General features: G+C 47.6%; 2 protein-coding genes and 1 non-coding gene across 3 annotated transcripts in view; 2 read left to right on the forward strand and 1 right to left on the reverse strand.

Annotated features, from left to right (window-relative positions):
- Window positions 1-702: 702 nt before the first annotated feature.
- TRNAG-CCC lies at window positions 703-775 on the forward strand. Its single transcript has one exon. It is a non-coding gene; the product is annotated as a tRNA-Gly (tRNA).
- A 12,274-nt stretch (window positions 776-13,049) lies between these two features.
- ENHO (energy homeostasis associated) lies at window positions 13,050-15,154 on the forward strand. The gene is made up of 2 exons (XM_043870527.1): window positions 13,050-13,451; window positions 14,378-15,154. The coding sequence occupies exon 2, from the start codon at window positions 14,508-14,510 to the stop codon at window positions 14,736-14,738; it is 231 nt and encodes a 76-aa protein (XP_043726462.1). The 5' UTR covers window positions 13,050-13,451; window positions 14,378-14,507; the 3' UTR covers window positions 14,739-15,154.
- Window positions 15,155-15,217: 63 nt separating this feature from the next.
- DNAI1 (dynein axonemal intermediate chain 1) overlaps window positions 15,218-22,665 on the reverse strand; it is a 67,486-nt gene continuing 60,038 nt past the window's right edge. The window contains exons 17-20 of the mRNA XM_043870526.1: window positions 22,245-22,393; window positions 22,040-22,139; window positions 18,726-18,911; window positions 15,218-15,537 (exon numbers count right to left, since the gene is read on the reverse strand). Coding sequence (XP_043726461.1) covers window positions 15,439-15,537; window positions 18,726-18,911; window positions 22,040-22,139; window positions 22,245-22,393 — 534 coding nt within the window. The 3' untranslated portion in view covers window positions 15,218-15,438. The remainder of the gene's footprint in view (window positions 15,538-18,725; window positions 18,912-22,039; window positions 22,140-22,244; window positions 22,394-22,665) is intronic.

Consider the following 22,665-nt stretch of genomic DNA (forward strand, 5'->3'; position numbering starts at 1 on the left):
AATGCATATATATAGAATTTAGAAAGATGCTAACGATAACCCTATATGCGAGACAGAAAAAGAGACACAGATGTATAGAACAGACTTTTGGACTCTGTGGGAGAAGGCGAGGGTGGGATGATCTGAGAGAATAGCATCGAAACATGTATATTATCAAGTGTGAAACAGATCACCAGTCCAGGTTGGATGCATGAGACAAGTGCTCAGGGCTGGTGCACCGGGAAGACCCAGAGGGATGGGGTGGGGAGGGGGGTGGGAGGGGGGATCAGGATGGGGAACACATGTAAATCCATGGCTAATTCATGTCAATGTATGGCAAAAACCACTACAATATTGTAAAGTAATTAGCCTCCAACTAATAAAAATAAATGAGAAAAAAAAACAAAAAAAACCCAGCTTCCTCAATACAGAAGTCAGAACTAAAATTCCAGGCACTCCTTGCATTTTGTCTACAGGCATGCTACTTCCCCCACATGAATCTTTGATTGGAAGTGAGCAATCTGAGCGAGGTAAATATCACTAAAGTTCAGCAGTATTTCTGGTTCTCCTCTCCTTCTAAGCACCAGGAGGACTGTACTTGTGGTCATGAGATTTGTTTTGATCAATGCAGTGTGAGCAGAAGCCAGTATATGCTTTCCAACCTCACTCTCTTCTGCCACAGCCAACTCTGAAGGTTCATATCAAGAAGGTAGCATCAGGACTTCCCTGGTGGTCCAGTGGCTAAGACTCTGTACTCCCAATGCAGAGGGCTCAGGTTCAATCCCTGGTCAGAGAACTTGATTCCACATGCTGCAATGAAGAGGTCACATGCCACTACTAAAAGACCCTGTGTGCCTCAACTAAGATCCAGTGCAACCAAATAAATACTTTAAAAAATTATTTAAAGAAGAAGAAGGTGGCATTGTAAGCTGGTGGAGCTTCCAATAGCTTAGATCCCTCAGTGACTACAGTGAGAAGACTCTTCCTCTCCCTTTCACCCATAATGGAACTGTAACTGAATAAGAAATATATCTTTGCTGTTTTAAGCCAGTAAGATCTGGGGGTTGTTTGTAAGTACTGTGTTATCTAACGAATTCTGACCGATATGAAAGGAGGCAGGTTGGACATAGGACTTCAATTTCCTATAACACAAGTGTCTAGCTTTTGGGAGTGGTAGTGGCAACAGCAGTGGCTTCCTAGTGGTTACAATACTGAGTTCTTGATTCACATCAACATACAGCAGAAACCATCACAATATTGTAATTATCCTCTAATTAAAAATAAAAATTAAAATAAAAAAATACTGAATTCTTACCACCGAAGTGCCTTAGGGCTTAGTATTTGGAGTGGTAATGACTGCCATTTCCTCATCAGGTTGTATGGTGTGGTTTGGGTGTTATTACTAGAAACATCCTCAAGTCCATTCCCCTAACCCTCCTAACAATGCTGAGCTAAATAATATCTTTTTTTTTTTCCCAATAGTAATGTGACTTTATTATTTTTTTTTCATTTATTTTTATTAGTTGGAGGTTAATTACTTTACAATATTGTAGTGGGTTTTGCCATACATTGACATGAATCAGCCATGGATTTACATGTATTTCCCATCCTGATCCCCCCTCCCACCTCCCTCTCTACCCAATCCCTCTGAGTCTTCCCAGTGCACCAGGCCCGAGCACTTGTCTCATGCATCCCACCTGGGCTGGTGATCTGTTTCACTAGATAATATACATGTTTCGATGCTGTTCTCTCGAAACATCCCACCCTCGCCTTCTCCCACAGAGTCCAAAAGTCTGTTCTGTACATCTGTGTCTCTTTTTCTGTTTTGCATATAGGGTTATCATTACCATCTTTCTAAATTCCATATATATGTGTTAGTATGCTGTAATGTTCTTTATCTTTCTGGCTTACTTCACTCTGTATAATGGGCTCCAGTTTCATCCATCTCATTAGAACTGATTCAAATGAATTCTTTTTAACGGCTGAGTAATATTCCATGGTGTATATGTACCACAGCTTCCTTATCCATTCGTCTGCTGATAGACATCTAGGTTGCTTCCATGTCCTGGCTATTATAAGCAGTGCTGCGATGAACATTGGGGTGCATGTGTCTCTTTCAGATCTGGTTTCCTTGGTGTGTATGCCCAGGAGTGGGATTGCTGGGTCATATCGCCAGTTCTATTTCCAGTTTTTAAAGAAATCTCCACAGTGTTCTCCATAGTGGCTGTACTAGTTTGCATTCCCACCAACAGTGTAAGAGGGTTCCCCTTTCTCCACACCCTCTCCAGCATTTATTGCTTGTAGACTTTTGGATAGCAGCCATCCTGACTGGCGTGTAATGGTACCTCATTGTGGTTTTGATTTGCATTTCTCTGATGATGAGTGATGTTGAGCATCTTTTCATGTGTTTGTTAGCCATCTGTATGTCTTCTTTGGAGAAATGTCTGTTTAGTTCTTTGGCCCATTTTTTGATTGGGTCATTTATTTTTCTGGAATTGAGCTGCAGGAGTTGCTTGTATATTTTTGAGATTAATCCTTTGTCTGTTGCTTCATTTGCTATTATTTTCTCCCAATCTGAGGGCTGTCTTTTCACCTTGCTTATAGTTTCCTTTGTTGTGCAAAAGCTTTTAAGTTTCATTAGGTCCCATTTGTTTATTTTTGCTTTTATTTCCAATATTCTGGGAGGTGGGTCATAGAGGATCCTGCTGTGATTTATGTCGGAGAGTGTTTGGCCTATGTTCTCCTCTAGGAGTTTTATAGTTTCTGGTCTTACATTTAGATCTTTAATCCGTTTTGAGTTTACTTTTGTGTATGGTGTTAGAAAGTGTTCTAGTTTCATTCTTTTACAAGTGGTTGACCAGTTTTCCCAGCACCACCTGTTAAAGAGGTTGTCTTTTTTCCATTGTATATCCTTGCCTCCTTTGTCGAAGATAAGGTGTCCATAGGTTTGTGGATTTATCTCTGGGCTTTCTATTCTGTTCCATTGATCTATATTTCTGTCTTTGTGCCAGTACCATACTGTCTTGATGACTGTGGCTTTGTAGTATAGTCTGAAGTCAGGCAGGTTGATTCCTCCAGTTCCATTCTTCTTTCTCAATAGTACTTTGGCTATTCGAGGTTTTTTGTATTTCCATACAAACTGAGAAATTATTTGTTCTAGTTCTGTGAAAAATACCATTGGTAGCTTGATAGGGATTGCATTGAATCTATAGATTGCTTTGTGTAGAATAGCCATTTTGACAATATTGATTCTTCCAATCCATGAACACGGTATGTTTCTCCATCTGTTTGTGTCCTCTTTGATTTCTTTCATCAGTGTTTTATAGTTTTCTATGTATAGGTCTTTTGTTTCTTTAGGTAGATATACTCCTAAGTATTTTATTCTTTTTGTTGCAATGGTGAATGATATTGTTTCCTTAATTTCTCTTTCTGTTTTCTCATTGTTAGTGTATAGGAATGCAAGGGATTTCTGTGTGTTAATTTTATATCCTGCAACTTTACTATATTCATTGATTAGCTCTAGTAATTTTCTGGTAGAGTCTTTAGGGTTTTCTATGTAGAGGATCATGTCATCTGCAAACAGCGAGAGTTTCACTTCTTCTTTTCCTATCTGGATTCCTTTTACTTCTTTTTCTGCTCTGATTGCTGTGGCCAAAACTTCCAAAACTATGTTGAATAGTAGTGGTGAGAGTGGGCACCCTTGTCTTGTTCCTGAGTTTAGGGGAAATGCTTTCAATTTTTCACCATTGAGGGTGATGCTTGCTGTGGGTTTGTCATATATAGCTTTTATTATGTTGAGGTATGTTCCTTCTATTCCTGCTTTCTGGAGAGTTTTAATCATAAATGGATGCTGAATTTTGTCAAAGGCTTTCTCTGCATCTATTGAGATAATCATATGGTTTTTATCTTTCAATTTGTTAATGTGGTGTATTACATTGATTGATTTGCAGATATTAAAGAATCCTTGAATTCCTGGGATATAGCCCACTTGGTCATGGTGTATGATTTTTTTAATATGTTGTTGGATTCTGTTTGCTAGAATTTTGTTAAGGATTTTTGCATCTATGTTCATCAGTGATATTGGCCTGTAGTTTTCTTTTTTTGTGGCATCTTTGTCTGGTTTTGGAATTAGGGTGATGGTGGCCTCATAGAATGAGTTTGGAAGTTTACCTTCTTCTGCAATTTTTCTGGAAGAGTTTGAGTAAGATAGGTGTTAGCTCTTCTCTAAATTTTTGGTAGAATTCAGCTGTGAAGCCGTCTGGTCCTGGGCTTTTGTTTGCTGGAAGATTTCTGATTACAGTTTCGATTTCCTTGCTTGTGATGGGTCTGTTAAGATCTTCTATTTCTTCCTGGTTCAGTTTTGGAAAGTTATACTTTTCTAAGAATTTGTCCACTTCTTCCAAGTTGTCCGTTTTATTGGCATAGAGCTGCTGGTAGTAGTCTCTTATGATCCTTTGTATTTCAGTGTTGTCTGTTGTGATCTCTCCATTTTCATTTCTAATTTTGTTGATTTGGTTCTTCTCCCTTTGTTTCTTAATGAGTCTGGCTAATGGTTTGTCTATTTTGTTTATCTTTTCAAAAAACCAGCTTTTAGCTTTGTTGATTTTTGCTATGGTCTCTTTTGCATTTATTTCTGCCCTAATTTTTAAGATTTCTTTCCTTCTACTAACTCTGGGGTTCTTCCTTCTCTAGTTGCTTTAGGTGTAGAGTTAGGTTATTTATTTGACTTTTTTCTTGTTTCTTGAGGTAAGCCTGTAATACTATGAACCTTCCCCTTAGCACTGCTTTTACAGTGTCCCATAGGTTTTGGGTTGTTGTGTTTTCATTTTCATTCATTTCTATGCATATTTTGATTTCTTTTTTGATTTCTTCTATGATTTGTTGGTTATTCAGAAGCGTGTTATTTAGCCTCCATATGTTTTAATTTTTAACAATTTTTTTTCCTGTAATTGAGATCTAATCTTAGTGCACTGTGGTCAGAAAAGATGACTGGAATGATTTCAATTTTTTTGAATTTACCAAGACTAGATTTATGGCCCAGGGTGTAATCTATTCTGGAGAAGGTTCCATGTGCACTTGAGAAAAAGGTGAAGTTGATTGTTTTGGGGTGAAATGTCCCATAGATATCAATTAGGTCTAGCTGGTCCATTGTGTCCTTTAAAGTTTGTATTTTCTTGTTAATTTTCTGTTTAGTTGATCTATCCATAGTTGTGAGTGGGGTATTAAAGTCTTCCACTATTATTGTGTTACTATTAATTTCCTCTTTCATACTCGTTAGTGTTTGCCTTACATATTGCGGTGCTCCTATGTTGGGTGCATATATATTTATAATTGTTATATCTTCTTCTTGGATTGATCCTTTGATCATTATGTAGTGCCCTTCTTTGTCTCTTTTCACAGCCTTCATTTTAAAGTCTATTTTATCTGATATGAGTATTGCGACTCCTGCTTTCTTTTGTTCTCCGTTTGTGTGAAATATTTTTTTCCAGACCTTCACTTTTAGTCTGTATGTGTCTCTTGTTTTGAGGTGGGTCTCTTGTAGACAGCATATATAGGGGTCTTGTTTTTGTATCCATTCAGCCAGTCTTTGTCTTTTGGTTGGGGCATTCAACCCATTTACATTTAAGGTAATTATTGATAGGTATGGTCCCGTTGCCATTTACTTTGTTGTTTTGGGTTCAAGTTTACACACCCTTTCTGTGTTTGCTGTCTAGAGAAGATCCTTTAGCATTTGTTGAAAAGCTGGTTTGGTGGTGCTGAATTCTCTCAGCTTTTGCTTGTCTGTAAAGCTTTTGAATTCTCCTTCATATCTGAATGAGATCCTTGCTGGGTACAGTAATCTGGGTTGTAGGTTATTCTCTTTCATTACTTTAAGTATGTCCTGCCATTCCCTTCTGGCCTGGAGGGTTTCTATTGATAGATCAGCTGTTATCCTTATGGGAATCCCTTTGTGTGTTATTTGTTGTTTCTCCCTTGCTGCTTTTAATATTTGTTTTTTGTGTTTGATCTTTGTTAATTTGATTAATATGTGTCTTGGGGTGTTTTGCCTTGGGTTTATCCTGTTTGGGACTCTCTGGGCTTCTTGGACTTGGGTGGCTATTTCCTTCCCCATTTTAGGGAACTTTTCAGCTATTATCTCCTCGAGTATTTTCTCATGGCCTTTCTTTTTGTCTTCTTCTTCTGGGACCCCTATGATTCGAATGTTGGGGCATTTCACATTGTCCCAGTGGTCCCTGAGGTTGTCCTCATTTCTTTTGATTCTTTTTTCTCTTTTCCTCTCTGCTTCATTTATTTCCACCATTTTATCTTCTACCTCACTTATCCTATCTTCTGTCTTGGTTACTCTACTCTTGGTTCCCTCCAGAGTGTTTTTGATCTCATTTATTGCATTATTCATTTTTAATTGACTCCTTTTTATTTCTTCTAGGTCTTTATTAAACATTTCTTGCATCTTCTCAATCTTTGTCTCCAGGCTATTTATCTGTAACTCCATTTTGTTTTCAAGATTTTGGATCATTTTTATTATCATTATTCTAAATCCTTTTTCAGGTAGATTACCTATCTCCTCCTCTTTTGTTTGACTTGGTGGGCATTTTTCATGTTCCTTTACCTGTTGGGTATTTCTCTGCCTTTTCATCTTGTTTAGATCGCTGTGTCTGGAGTGGGCTTTCTGTATTCTGGAGGTCTGTGGTTCCTTTTTATTGTGGAGGTTTCTCCCAGTGGGTGGGTTTGGACGATTGGCTTGTCAAGGTTTCCTGGTTAGGGAAGCTTGCGTCGGTGTTCTGGTGCGTGGAACTGGATTTCTTCTCTCTGGAGTGCAATGGAGTGCCCAGTAATGAGTTTTGAGATGGGTCTATGTGTTAGGTGTGACTTTGGGCAGCCTGTAAGTTGACGCTCAAGGCTATGTTCCTGCGTTGCTGGAGAATTTGCGTGGTACGTCTTGCTCTGAAACTTACTGGCTCTTGGGTGGTGGATGGTTTCAGTGTAGGTATGGAGGCTTTTGGATGGTCTCTTATTACTTAATGTTCCATGTAGTCAGGAGTTTTCTGGTGTTCTCAGGTTTTGGGCTTAAGTCTCCTGCCTCTGGATTTCAGTTTTATTCTTCCAGTAGTCTCAAGACTTCTCCAACTATACAGCACTGATAATAAAACTTCTAGGTTAATGGTGAAAAGATTCTCTGCCGTGAGGGACACCCAGAGAGGTTCATAGAGTTATATGAAAAAGAGGAGAGGGAGGAGGGAGATAGAGATGAGCAGGAGGAGAAAAGGGGGACTTAAGAGGAGAGAGACAGATCTACGCAGTTGTCTGTTCCCAAAGTGTTCTCCATAGCCCAGACACCCACAAAGATTCACAGAATTGGATTGGGAAGAGAAGGGGGAGGGAGGAAATAGAGGTGTTCTGAGGTAGAAAACGGAGAGTCAAAAGTGGGATAGAGTAATCAACACACTCCTAAGTAAAACTGGGAACTGAATATTGGATTCTTAAATGTCCAAAATTTATATCACATGCTGAAAAACAAAGATTAAAAATCTAGAGTAGAGGTTAGACTCTTAAAAATACAATATTAAAAACAAAAACACAAAACTTTTAGAAATATATATGAAGTTTGGTTTAAAAATAGGGCTTCTTTTTTTTTTTGCAAGGTTATAGTGAAATGAAAATGAAAATTAAGGAGTAGTAGAGGAGTAATAGAGGACTTTAAAAGAAAATAAGAGAAAAAAAAAGAAAAGAAAGAAAAAACAAGAAAAAAATTTTTTTCCTAATTAAAAAAATCGTAAAAATATATGAAAATGAAAGTTAAGGAGTAATGGGGGAGTAATAGGGAATTTTAAAAGAAAATAAAACAAAGAAAAAAGAAAAGAAAAGAAAAAAATTTTTTTAATTAAAAAAAAAGGTAAAAATATATCTAGGAATTTCTCTGGGGCTGTTGCGGTCAGTGTGGGTTCCGTTCAGTTTCAGATAGCTCCTCGTTCCAGCTTATACTTCTCGATATCTACAGGCCCCTTCCGGTGTAGTCGGTGTTACCTGCAGGGATTTTAATCTGTTGCACCTGTCCTTTCTGAAGCGGTTCCCTTTGTTTATTTGGCTTCTGTTTGCCGGTCTCTTCAGTGCCTAATTTCCACCTGACACAGGCGGGCAGAGGTGGTCTCTTGTTCAGGTTCGCTAGTTCCGTGGTGCTGCTGGGAGGCGGGGGTGCTGTTTTCCCCGTCTACGCTGCTCAAGCTCCTGGCTGCTCTATATGGAGCGTGCCCTGCATTGCGCCCGGTTCCAGCCCTCGGGTGTTCCACAAAAGCCTGGACTCGGTTGCGCCTGCGTTTTGTGCCTTCCCCGACCCGAGCAGCTCAGGCCGCTAGGAGCTTGACGGGCGCACTCTCCCTGGGTGCAGTGCGCCTTCTTCCCTCCACGGCCCCAGCCCCAGTTCCCGCCCGCCAGTCGGGTGCATGCGCCCTGTGTCTAGCCGTGACCCTCCCGGCGGATGTCGACCATCCAGAATCTCAGGAAGTCTTTGGTTAGAAACTGGAGGCCTGTTTGCAGTGTGGTAGGGGATGCCGTCTTTGGGGCCGAGTTTGCCCCTTTCCCCTCCCCCCTGCCTCCTGCCTCCAGCGGGGCTGGGCCGGTCTGCAGCCGGCTAGCTCCTCTGGACTTACTCAGACCCTTTGTTCTGCGAACAGCCGGCAGTGTGTTCGGGCCTGTTAATTTTCTCTCTCTTTTGCTGTCCCACAGTTTAAGTTGGTATCTCACAAAAGCTCCCTCCAATTGCCCTCAGGGCACTCAGACCCGGTCCTTACCCTAAGCAATGCCGCCCGCTCCTCTCCGTTCAGCCCCCACTTGCTGGTGGCGGATGCGGGCATCTGGGGTACTTTTCTGCTGGGAGTTGCTTTTAGGCACGCAATCTGTGGGTTTTATTTATTTTTTTCCTCCCAGTTAAGTTGGGTTGCCCTCCGAGATTCAAAAACTCTTTCCGTAGACCCGCCAGTGCGAGGGTTTCCTGGTGTTTGGAAACTTCCTCTATTAAGACTCCCTTCCCGGGATGGGTCTCCGTCCCTAGCTCTTTTGTCTCTCTTTTTATCTTTTGTCCTACCTCCTTTCGAAGACAATGGGCTGCTTTTCTGGGCGCCTGATGTCCTCAGCTAGCGATCAGAAGTTGTTTTGTGAAGTTTGCTCTGCGTTGAATTGTTCTTTCGATGAATTTGTAGGGGAGAAAGTGGTCTCCCCGTCCTATTCCTCCGCCATCTTGGCTCCTCCTAAATAATATCTTTTAACGAATCCCTTTTATGCTTCAACTATTCAGAGTGGATTCCATTATTTGTGATAAAGAACTCTGACTGATAAAATTGCTATATTTAGTAAATCGCATGTTCCATCAATTATAAGAGGCAAGTTATTTGAATTACTAAATGAATAATATGAATCACTAAAAAAATAGAGGCTTGAAATAAAAAATAGAGGCTGTTACATGTCATTAATGGTAAGATATATTCTGATTTTAGAGTTGTTTAAATCAGAAAAAAATGTGCCTCTGGATCAATGAAATATGATATTAGCCAACGAAATTCTCCCCACCCCCACCCCAGATGAAATTGACAGATGGCTGATTTTAAAAGAATAGTTGTAAAAGAATAGTATCATCTGGGAGGAAAAATAAAACCATACCCAATCCTTATAAATGCAGAGATATGTGATTGCTCAATTCCAGAAAAATCCCTAAGACACCACCAGAAAGTGTAGCGCTAATCAGTTCAGTGTCCCATAGAGAAACCCTTCCACAATGGTGGTCTCAGAGCACTGGATAAGGAATCTCATTTTTGTGGGCAAAGCCTGGGGCAGCCAGATTGGCTGATGGAAGAACTCTGTAGTCAAAGAAGTGAGTCAACCAATAGCTGCCAAGAGATTTTCTAGTCCCATCATTTTCATTGTTACTCATGGCCAAAATACATTCTATTATGGCCACTATATAATGGCCACTATATAATTAGTGGCCACTATACAATGCTTTCTTTCTACTCCATTTTACTCTCTATTTCTTCCATCTCTAACTATCAGGAGGCTTTTATGTGGGTGGGTGGGGAGGAGTGGTTTAAAGGGTACAAAGAACATTGGTCCTGTGATTTAACCTCCAGAAGCAGCAGCTGGATGTGTCATTGAGCTGTCCTCCACGGAAAAGGAAGTTAATTTATTGGCATATATACAGTGGGATAGTTGGATTAAACAGGTGAGGGCATTTCTGGAGCCATACATATAGGTAAACAATGTGTTTGTGCTGTGCAAACAATGAACTATAGTGAACAAATGCCATTCTGCTTTTTCAGAATCTCTCTTCTTCTGCTCTACTCATCCCAAAGTCCATACAGTTATGACGGTAGGGCCATGTTAAGCAATCTGTTCCTCATCCATTCCTTGGCCCCAGTTAATTGGTCCAAGCCTCTAACTAAGCTGAGCCAATCAAAGTGCTTCCTGAGTAACATGCAAACTGCAGCCAAGAAAATGAAGCCAGTGTCTTTTTGGATGCCTAGACAGTACGATTTTAAGCTCTGGGGTTGTCTGAAGTTTTGTTTTTCAGCACATGGACCATAAGAGCATTGGAAGTCAGTCTTGGGGTGGGGATGACAATACTCAGGGAAGGCAGGGGATGGAAATGAAGGAGACAGGCAGAAAATAAGAGAGATGAAAAGTGGAGAGAGAAGCTAATGGCTTTTGTACCTATTAGTTTCAGTTGTTCTTGAGGCATCCTTGTCTTTAGGTTTCAGGTATCTGATTATAAATGTATCTTTTTGTTTAAACCAGTTCCTATTTTTCCTGGATGAGTTCTTTCACTCTCTTGGTTTGACTGCTACTCCTGTGCTAAAACTCACAAAATGTTATCTTCAACCTGGACCTCTCTCCTGCACCTCAGACCTGTTTATCCAACCATCTAGTGAACATCTCAATTGGATGTCCAATTGGCACCTGAAATTCAACATACCTGAAACAGAACTCATCACCTCCCCACCTCAAACCCCTGTTGAAACTTACTCCTTTTCCTGTGTTCTCTATCTTAGCAAATAGCATCATGGTACCACTATCACCGGGCTTCCCTGGCGGCTCAGCGGTAAAGAATATGGAACCCAGGTTTCCTGGGTTCCATCCCAGGGTGGGGAAGATCCCCTGGAGGAGAATATGTCAACCCACTCCAGTACTCTTGCCTGGAGAATCCCATGGACTGAGGAGCCTGGTGGACTTCAGTCCATAGGTCTCAAAGAGTCAGACACAGCTGAAGCATCTGAACATGCACACATGCATCCCTATCACCAGCCTGGGGGTTATCCCAGACTTTTCCTCCTTCTTACTCCTCATATCCAATAGGTTTAGGGCTCTAAGTCCTGCCAATTTTAACTTAGAGAATTGTATTCTCAATGCTTTCTTGATCTCTCCATTCCTATTTCCCTACGTCATTTCAATCCTTTGCCTACACTCTCAAATGCCTTCAATCCCTCCTTCTACCCAGCAGCCCAAATCATCCTTCTAATTTCTGAATATGATCACATTTACTCCTCTGTTCAAAATTTCTTCAGTGGCTCCCCACTGTCTTCTGGATAAAATCTAAACTCCTGCAGCTGGGTCACAAATTCACTCATATTACACTCAGATGTGCAATATTATTAGTCTTCTCTCTTTCCTAGAACTGATTTGATCTTGTTCACAGTGCCCCCACCCTGCTGGGTAACAGGAGCAGGGGAAACTAAAATTAATCCACTCTGGTAAATTCAGTCGGGTCTGAAAATTTATTTTAGACAGGTCTAAGTAACTCAGTAGGTTTGGATGACTCAGCCTTTCAGGTTGTTTTATCCTTCCCTGTCTCATTTTCAAGATAAGACTTGGATTTATAGAGATGTCATTGAGGGAAGGGGGTCCCTTACCCTGGTCCCTGGGGTTGTGTCACTTGGCATTTGCTGAGATGTGTCTGGTATAAACACCATCCTCAGAGGAAGCTATTACAGATGAGGAAGCTGAGGCTAAACTATTTTACACATGAGGAAGCCAAGGCTAAAAGAGGTTGAGTAACTTGCCCAAGGTCACAAAGTTAGTTAAGTGGCAGAACCAGAAATCAACACCACCCTGATTCTGCTTGGCACTTGGATTTGCATCCAGAAGTCCAGAGATAAGTTAACATTGGATTTGGGAGCACTGAGAAGACTTCACGGTATAGAGCTGTGCTTACCCATGGGAGAGCATGTCTAGTGGAATGAGAAAAGGGTCCATTCAGAACACTGAGGAATCACTGGCATATAAAGTAGGGTAGGAAGCCCTACCTGATGGCTCCTGCCCAAGCAGACCTTTCTGTTAGAAGAGCTTCTAAATGGAGGAGTCAGGAGCTTCTAGGACGGATAGTCATGCCTGATTCTATTCCAGCCACAGCTAAGCCATCCCTGAAAATACCCCATTCCCCTCTGTCCTAGGCTCCCCCATAGAAGGTCAGAGTACGAAGCCTGACCAATACTGGGTGGGAATTCAACATGTGTCAAAACAACTTATGTTGTCAGAGCTGCTCACACCTCCTGAGGTCATGGAATGTGGAACCAACCACAGACCCTCTGAAGTGGGGATGCAGGGTTCACATTCAGGTGAGAGTGGACGTGCGGGGTACAGGGGACTTCAACAACAGGAGGTTCGGTCTCCTCCCGGATGTGGTATCCCAGTGCCTTCCTGCAGATGAAGGGGTCAGAGACCTCTCGCAGATATGAAGGGGTGGTCCCCTCAAGTAGAGGGATACAGAGGCTTTGGCCTTTCTCAGCTTTTGGGTGTGCAGATCTTCCCGGTCAGGTAGGTGCAAGAAATCCCCGCAGATAGGCGGGTCCCGCTCCTGTCCCCTGCCCCGGGGGAGGGATCCGGACTGAATAACCCCTTCAGCCGGCTTCCCAACCCCGCCCCCGCCCGCACAAGGGGCGGGCCAGTCTGCTCCAGGGCACAACCAATGGCAAGGGAGCCTGGCACGGGCAGCCAATTAAATAGCGGCAGCGGCGAGGGATGGCTCCTCCTCCGGCAAGCCGCCGGCCGCGGCCTCCCAGGAGGCGGGGCTCCTTCGCTGTTTTTGCGGCCGGCGGAGCCTGGCCGAACCTAGCCGAGAGACCAGTCGAGCCCAGCCGAACGCAGCCGAACGCAGCCGAGCCTAGACGAACCCCGCGCCCAGACCGCCGCCGCCGCCCGAGCGCCGCCGTGCGAGCAGGCGAGCGGCCGCGGCCGCGGAGGAGGCGCCGCCCCAGGGGGAGGAGGTGGCCGCTCGCCGCAGACCGCCCGCGGCAGAGGCCGCCCCGGTCGCGCCGCGGCGGGAGCGGCCGGCGGAGGCTGCGCTGCTGAGGGGGAGGGTCGGGGGAGGGGACGTCACCCCTGCCCGCCTCCCGCTGCCCCCCGCCCGCAGGCTCCCGAGCATCATTCGGCGCCCAGCATCCCGCTAGCTCGGATCCTCCCTCGGGCGCGCACCGGGCTTAACTCAGGTAAGAGGGGCCCACCCACCACGGGCATGGGGGTTGAGAACCAGAGACCGAGATAAAGAGGCTTAAGACTCAGAGACACAGCCGGGGAGAAAGAGAGTCAGACACAAAGACAGACACGCGAGAGACGCTCTGAGAACTACAGAGACCTCACAGAGAGGGGAGAGAGACACGTCCACGGGGACAGATGGACACGCAGCGGGGAGAAAGAGAGACGAGAGCCACAGGAGACCTAGGCATACAGAGACCGATCCAGAGATAGACAAAGAAAGAGACTAGGAGAGAAAGGAGACATGAGAGACGCTCAGGACTCAGAGATGGGGACACAGGAGAGAGGTATAAAGAGAGCTACAGATGGGTACACACCGGAGCTGGGTATACAGAGGCCGAGGCGCACATCCAGGCAAGAACCGAGGGACAGAGTAAGAGCCAGACACAGAGACGCACGCACCTGACCTGGCGAAACAGCCTCTCCGAGAGGCGCACCTAGGTACACGGTTTTGGGTACACAGACCCACACACGGCTGCCAGGCCTCCACAAAGTTCCCTCTGTGTGAGCTGGCGCCTCTGGAGGTCTCCTGGGCCGGCTGGCTGAAGTCTTGAGAGCAGGGAGGTGCCCAGGCCACACCAAAGCTGGTCACAGTGCCCATCCTTCAAGGCCTTGGGCTTCCTCAAGCCCACCCGCTCCTACAGTTCTTCTGAGGGCTGGACGTTCAGTGGACAGGTCCAGGTCATGCCCACTCCGGCTTTCCCACTGGGGCCACACCCCCATCCAGGTGCCCAGAGCCAGGTCCTGGCTCAGTGGGGTGTTTAGACCTGTTGGGAGCCCGGAGGTCTGGGAGGGGGCTGTCTTCTCCACCCTCTCCCCCTCCGCCTCACCCTCCCCTTTCCTTCTCACCATACTTTGCCTCTGCTGTGTACCCCCACAGGCTCAGACATCTCCACTGCCCAGGGATCACTGACTGTGTGGAAGGCCGGCTGTCCCAGCGCCCTGCTTCGGCATGGGTCCTGCCGTTGAGGCAGCTTCTCAGCCTGTGCTCATCTGAGGGTGCGCCCGTCATGGGGGCAGCCCTCTCCCAGGGGGCCCTCATCGCCATCATCTGCAACGGCCTCGTCGGTTTCTTGCTGCTGCTGCTCTGGGTCATCCTCTGCTGGGCCTGCCACTCACGCTCTGCCAACATCGACTCCCTCTCCGAATCCAGTCCCAACTCCAGCCCTGGCCCCTGTCCTGAGAAGGCACCCCCGCCCCAGAAGCCCAGCCATGAAGGCAGCTACCTGCTGCAGCCCTGAAGGCCCCTGGCTTAGCCCAGAGTCTGGGACTTAAGTCCACCCCACCTGGCACCTGGAATCGGGATCCCAGGGTCCAGCCGGCCTGGGGTCCAGAACTCAGAGTCCAGCCTGTGTGGAACTGGACCTAGCCGCCCAGTGTCTGGTCGGCCTGGCTCCAAGAGGGGCCCTGCTGGCCCTAGGTAGACAGGCCTGGGGCAGGGGTTCATGAGTTGGTGCTAGGGCCAGGGCCATCTGGACTGTGTTCCATCCCAGCGGTCGGGGGTGGGGTCCACCCTCCCCCTAGGCCAAGCGCCTCTCGGCCCTCAAGGTTGGGGAAGCAAACTAGAATCCATGGCAATAATGGGAGGGTGTCCAGGCTGGGCCCCTCCTCTGGTCCTCCTACTGTTTGCTGGATAATAAATGGATCTAAGGCTCTACCCTAAGATTCTCTCCTCTTCCTGGGGGGTCCTGCTGTAGCAAAATTAAAGATGTGGCTGGACTTCCAGAGACAGGTTTATTTGTGCAAAGTAAGCGAGGGTAACAGGGGTTGAGGACCGAGTCCTGGGGTGAGGTGATGGGACCAGGGCCAGAGCAGGGGGCTGGGACCTGATCAGGGGTAGTTGTCAGACACATACTGGGTACTAAGGCTGGGCTGGGGTACCGGGGTCAGGGGCTACAAGTACTAGGTTCAAGACATGGGCCAGGTTTGGAGGCCAGGCCCTCAGGTCTTGGTTTTCACTTCCCTCACCAGGTTCAGCAGTTTGTCCAATTTTGCGATCTCCACAGCTGGCCCCTTCTGTACTTCCTGGCCCTTCTTCTCCTGGGGAGAAGTACACAGTAGGGAGGACTGGTGAGGGAAGGGCCACCTCTCCCGCCTCCCAGCATCACCTCCTCAGCCCAGCTTACCCCAGCACTGCCGCGCCCTCTCCTCCCAGTTAGCTTCTGGACCCCTGCCTCCCTCTCCTTCCTGGTTAGCGTCCAGACCTCTGCCTCCCCCAACCTCTGCAGGATCCTTCCCCATCTCACGTTCGGTGACCAGGGCCCAGCTAAGGCCTGGAAGAAACATCCAAGTCTTGTTTCTGAACCTCAGATGGACATGGAATCCTGATGGTGGGGGCAGCAGGGAGGGGGGCAAGCCAGGAAGAGCTGTAGTCCCAGACCTCTACCGGTCGGGACCACCCTTCCTACAGGAAGCTCTCTGGCTGAGTCCTAACAAGGAGCTAAGGTGTGTGTGTTTGTGGAGGGAAAGTGTGGACAAAGCCACAGGTGCTCTTACCCAGTACTCCCAGCTCAGGCAGGGAGTGGGGTATCATTTGGGGCCAGGCCTGCTGTGTCGGTTATTCCCAGGTGGGGGAGGGTGTCAGGAGGGCAGATGGCACGTCCCATGTGGTTCCAGATGTCCTCAGCTGGGACTGTCCCCGAGAACAGCGTGTCTTGAATTAATGACCCCACCACCCACCCCTGGCCACGGCGTTTCACATGTGGCACAGTGGTAAAGAATCTGCCTGATAATGTAGGAGACACAAGAGACGTGGGTTTGACCCCTGGGTCGGGAAGATCCAATGGAGTAGGAAATGGCAACTTACTGCCTGGGAAATCCCATGGACAGAGGAGCTTGGCACGCTAGTCGTGGGGTCACAAAAGAGTCAGATATGACTGCGTACACACACACACACACACACACACTTGCCTACAGGGCACTCTCATCCGTTCGCTGGTAAGCTGGGCCCTGAGAAAACGTGCTGGGCCCCTGGGTGTGTGTGACTCCGAGGCCTGAGAGCTCCTTGGCAGACCAGCACCAGGGCCATCCTCCCTTCTGTCCAGGCAGCGGGGTGCGGGCTGGGCTGGGGGAGCTGCCATTTCTCGCCTTCCCTCTGTGCCCGAGCCCCCTGCCCTCTCAGCCACCTGTGCCCAGGGCTCACTGGCACCTGCCCCAGCCTTGCCTGCTGGGGACCCAGCCTTGATCTGGCCATGGCTGTGAGGTGGGGGGAGAGGTGGGGCCCGCGGGCCCTTTTCTGGCCCATCTTGGCTGCCGACACCCGGTGGAGCTCAGATTTCCTCTTGGCGTGACTCCTGCACCTGTTTCCAAATCTGTCTCCCTCTCCCCTCGTGGCACAGCGCCTTTGCCCCTGCCCCGCTCACCCCCACACTCGTGAGGCAGAGGACAAAGATGTCTCTTTCTCCCTTCCCTCTCTCTCTCCCAGGTTAACCTCATGTTCTCTTTTCACCCTCACCTCATCTCCTGGGAGTCAGGAAGCCTGGCTTTCAGTTGTTAACTCCCTATATGACTCTGGGCAAGTTCCTTGCCTTTCCGAGCTACAGCTGCCATCTAGACAGTAGCTGGGGAAAGCAGGCCTTGACCTTTGGTGGGCTCTGACACCAGTCACGGGATGCTCCTTGGGCTGGCAGTCAGGCCTCTGTGGCCCAGCCCTCTTGGGGAGATCAGGGAGACTGCAGCCTGCAGAGGGGGGCAGGAGGGATGCCCACAGGACTTCCTCTGGCCCGAGTCACTTGGCTGCTGATAGAGTCAGGTGGCAGTTTCACAGGAACTGCCAGTCCATGCAAGAACTAGCCCCCAGCTGTCACCTGCTCAGGTTCTCTGACTCCCAGGTACCCATGTCCTCAGATCCTCAGAGATATTGATGCTGACCCTTGCTCTGAGGAGTTGAGACTGTGGAAGACCCTTGCCTCTCTGGGTCAGAGTGGGCAAGGCAGGCCTCCCGCCACATCTACTGCCTTCAACGTGTGATGGCTGTCCCCCAGCCCCCAGAGGTCACCACCATCCCTCCCACGGGGCTATCCAACTCTACCAGCTTAAGCCTGGGTCTTGCTCCTCACTAAATCAAGAGCAGATTTTATCTGTTCCACAAATTGTAATGCCTTCCTCAGGCTCCTGGAGGACAACTAGCAGGGCTTAGCAGAGTTTAAGACCACGCCCAACCCACCCCCCACCCCCCCAGTCCCACCCCACCCCCAGCCCACCACAGCCTCTGGGCCACAGCTGCAGGCACTCAGCAGCCTTCTGAGTATTTATAGCCAAGTCCACCCCCTCCCCCAGCTGGCTACAATTACAGGCCAGGCCAAAACCCCAGCCCTTGCCTCCCTGGCCATGGTGGGGAACAGGCCAGGCTGGCGTGAGAGGGTTAGTGCAGCAGTGCCTGCCTTGGTGGTGGCACATGGGGGCAGGTGTCAGCAGTTGAAAGAGGCCCCTGCTGTTTCCTCAAACTGCAAGTAAAGGCCTCAAATGGCAACCCGGGGGTACAGTCATCAGGGTAATGTGGCTCAGCCCCAGCTCAGCTCTGACACTGGTTCAGAACCTAGCAGGGAGCAAATTCTCTCCTAGCACCCAGATGGACAGGACTGGGATCTAGGGTTTCGGATTTTTAAGTTGAAACCTTGGGCTCTGGATTCTAAAGTCTGGGTTCTTAAGTGTGAATCAGGACTCTGAGATCTAGACTTTGAGGTCATGGCTCTGGGCTCTGTGGCCTGTATTCAGAGCCCTTGGGCTCTGGCCAGGATCTCTGGATCATTCTAGATCCCAGAAAGGAACCAGAGCTCAAAAGGAGGACTGCCTAGCTACTGACCTAGTTACCCTCCTCATGGCTCATTTCCTGCTTCCTGTGTGGACCCACAGCTCCCAGTTCAGGGACCATTGAGGTTGAAGCTCTGTGCAAGCCCAGCGAATGACCGGAAACTAAGCCTCGAGCCCCTGCTTGGATAACATCAAGCAAGCCAATGATGCCCATGTACTTCCCCCAGACTTCGGACTCTAGTCACCTGCTTACCTGTTGTCTCCACCTGGGGCTCAGATTCAGCGTGTCAGAACCCATCTGTCCCCCTACAAACCTACTTCTATGGTCCTCACTTGGACAATGACACCACCCTTACCCTGGGCCTCCAAAGCCAGAAACCTGGGGCTATCCCCTGGCTCCTCCCCACCCGCCTCCCCACCATCCCACCATCCTGGAGACTTTCTTTTGTGGCAGCCCGAATTCCCCAAGACCGTACCTTCGGCATCTTTCGCAAGTTGGGTGAGAGCTTCAGGCAGGTGACTTGCCCTCGGTCATCGCCCACAATGATGATGGGGTGGATGGGGTTGAACTGCACGTGGGTGAGCTTGTTCTTCTTTCTGGCCACCACGGGCTGGTTGCAGATAGCCTCATACTTGTTGATGGACAAGTCAAACACGTGGGTCTGTGAAGAGGTAGGTGTCAGCACAATCAGGGAAATGGGGTCCCTGTCCCGCCTCCCCCCAACCAGAGGAACTGCCCCTGGACTTTCTGGAGCTGGAGGCAGTAGGAGAGGCGATTTGTATCTCTGTTTGTTTTTCCTATGGTTGAGGGAATGACAATAAAATGTTTAGGAGAAAATTTAAGTCTCTACGGAATTAACAGTAATAGCAGCTGCCATGGATGGAGCAGTTACAGCTTCCCTGGTGGCTCAGATGGTAAAGAATCTGCCTGCAGTGCAGGAGACCTGGGTTCAATCCCTAGGTTGGAAAGATGCCCTGGAGAAGGGAATGGCAACCCACTCCAGTATTCTTGCCTGTAGAATTCCATGGACAGAGGAGCCTGGTGGTCTACAGTCCATGGGGTTGCAAAGTGTCGGACACAACTGAGCAACTTCTACTAGACTCTGAGCAAGCATGTTACCTGGTTGCATCATCTAATTACAATAGTCACAGCCACTCTATCAGGTAGGTTCTGTTATTTTCCACATTTTATAAATGAGGAGATGGAGGCTCTTAAGCCTAACTTGCCAGTAAGTAGCAGAGCCAGGGTTTCTACCAAATGAATATATGTCAGGTGCTTGGACAGTGCTTGTCATATAGGTGCTGAACAAATGTTGGATCTTATTTTTACTGCACTGTAAGTCCAAACCATTAGCAAGTTTTGCCTAGACGACTATGCAGCATGCTCACTGGTCTTCCTGCTTCATCTCCTCCCCTTCTCTTATCCATCCTCTATGTAGCAGCTAGACTTAACTTTTAAAAATCTGGAATCCTCCAATAGTCTCGCTGGGTATGCTACATAAAAATTCTGATTCTTTAGATTCTGCACCATTTGCTCTCATCTCAGGCTCTCAGCCCTCTGCCTGCTAGATCCCGGCCACCCTAACTTCCTGTTCCTTAAACCTTTCCAGCGTGTTCTCCCCTCAGGGCATTTGCACTAGTGGTTCCTTTGTCTGGAAGGCCTCACTCATCTTCACCTGACCCTTTTGTGTGACCCAGCTCTCTACTTGAATGTCACCTCTTTAAAGAAGATTTCCCTGATCACTTTATCTAAGAGACCACCCAGTCCTTTCCTTTTGCATCACTCTATTTTTAAAGATATAACAGCTTTGAAAATGGAAGTGTTAGTCACTCAGTCATGTCTGACTCTTTGCAACCCCATGGACTGTAGCCTGCCAGACTCTTCTGTCTATGGGATTTTCCTGGCACGAATGGGTAGCCATTCCCCTCTCCAGGGGATCTTTCTGACCCAGGGATGGAACCCAGGTCTCCTGCATTGCAGGTGGATTGTTTACCATCTGAGCTATCAGGGAAGCCCCATAACAGCTTTGTGGAGATATAATTCATATACTATACAATTTACCCATTTAAAGTATACAATTCCCATTTTTTAGTATATTCACAGTTATGTAACCATCACCACAACCAAGTATAGAACATTTTCATCACCCCAAAACAAACCCTTATACCTATTACCAGTCATACTCACTTTCTCCCAACCCCTCTCTCCCTAAGTAACCACAAATCTACTTTATTTCTGTAAATTTGCCTATTCTAGACCTGCATAAATGGAATCAGAAAATGTTTGGTCTTTTGTGACTGGATTCTTATTTTTTTAAAAGATTTTTTTGATGTGGACTATGTTTAAAGTTTTTATTGAAGATGTTACAATATTCCTTCTGTTTTCTGTTTTGGCTTTTTGGCCAGGAGGCATGTGGGATCTCAGCTCCCTAACCAGGGATCAAACCTATTCCTCCTGCATTGGAAGGTGAAGTCTTAAACACTGGACAGCCAGGGAAGTCTCTGAGACTGGCTTCTTAAACTAAGCATGCTTTCAATGTTCATCCATGATATAGCATGTATCAGTAGTACATTCCTTGTTAGTGCTGAATAATACTTCTTATGGATAGAGTACTTATTGTTTACTCATTCATCAATTACAGACATTTGGGTTGTTTCCACTTTTTTGGCTATTATGAATAATGCTGCTGTGAACATCAGTGTACACACATCATCCTCTTTTGATCTCTGCCTAGCACTTAACTCTATCGGGGGTTTGGTTGTTGTTTTCTATTTCTTTCCCTTCACTGGAACATAAGCTCTGTGAATCAACTGAATCACCAGGCCCTGGCCTGGAGTTGGGAGCCACAGTTGGCCCTTGGATAGACATTTGTTCAGCAAATAAATGACTGACTTAAGGGTGATGCCTTAATACACTCTATTCTTTCCTAGCAGGTGCCTCTCAGCTTACATCAAAGTCCGTAAGTAAATTATGTTGCATAAAAACTTTCCCACAAAAAAATTTCCCCACAAGCTGTTTTTGAGCTTTCACCAATTCTTATTGTTGCACAGACCCCTCCCATCTCCCCTCTCAGACTCAGCTTGCACACTCCCAGGGATGGGGACCTCACTACCTTTTAGATGCTATTTCGACCACAGATTGACCCTGGTTTATAAGTTTCTCTTTACATCAAGCTGGCACCTGCCACCCTGTAGCTCCCTCCCCATGGCCCTGAGAAGACAGCTCCTCCTCATGGGATCTTATCTCCCATCTTGCTCTCTCCTTCAAGGAGAGCTCCATTCTCTCCTCCAGGCCTCATGGGATGACAGACCCCTCTTTTATTTATTTACTTTTGGCTGTGCTGGTCTTCTGCCTGTATGCGGGTTTCCGCTAGTTGTGGCAAGATGGGGCTACTGTCTAGTTGTGGTGTGCGGGCTTCTCATTGCAGCAGCTTCTCTTGTTGAGGCTCACAGGCTCTAGGCATGTGACTTCAGTAGTTGCAGCATGTGGATTCAACAGCTGTGGCCCACAGACTTAGTTGCCTCATGGCATGTGGAATCTTCCAGGACCAGGGATCGAACCTGTATCCCCCGCGTTAGATTCATAACCACTGGACCACCAGGGAAGTCCCTGAATGACCCGTCTTTTGACAGGGCCCCGAGTGGCCTGGCCCTTGAGGATACACAGAGTCCTATGTTCCGCCTTCCCCCAGCTGCCCTGGGCCTGGGGTGGGCCCTCCAGGAGGGACGGCTGAGATAGCTCATCCTGTCTTCAGTAAGGGGTCAGAAGGGTCAGGAAAGGGGCACTTACCTTCCCGTTGGTGGTGACTGCTGCGAACACAGTGGACGAGTACGGTGCCCAGGCCACGTCGCCCACAGCTGAATTGAGGTCATAGATGAACATCGGGGTCCTGCAGTGGGGAAGGGCGGAGAGCAGAGAGATCAGGGGGTTCATGGTGCCAGAGCCCTGCCGGTCCCTGCCCAGGGTGCAGCCCGAGGGAGGGCAGGCCCCTCACTTGATGGTGTGGTCCCATATCTTCACTGTCCAGTCGGAGCTGCAGGACATGAAGACCTTGGTGTGGTAGGGGTTCCAGGACACGGCATCCACGGCCATGTTGTGGGCATCGTAGGTGTCGAGGAACTGGCTGGAGTAGGATTTGGAGCACTGGGGTGGGGGTGGGGACGCGTGAGTGGGAGCGGTCAGCCACCACTTCCCCAGGGGGCTCTGGAGGGTCAGATCCTAAGATTCCTCTTCTGTCCCCACCCTGCCTCACTGTCCCAGCTGAGCTGGAGCCAAGCTCTTGGCTGTTCTTCTCACTCTCAAATCAACCAGAGAGAAAGGAGGGGCTTAAGGGACTGGGGTTTGGGTGGGCAGGGGAGCCTTCCTGGAGGATGAGGGAAGTCTGCCCAGAGGATTCCAGGCCAGGCAGAAGTGGC

This window comes from Cervus elaphus, chromosome 16 (assembly GCF_910594005.1).
Source record: "Cervus elaphus chromosome 16, mCerEla1.1, whole genome shotgun sequence".
NCBI classification, from domain to species: Eukaryota; Metazoa; Chordata; class Mammalia; order Artiodactyla; family Cervidae; genus Cervus; species Cervus elaphus.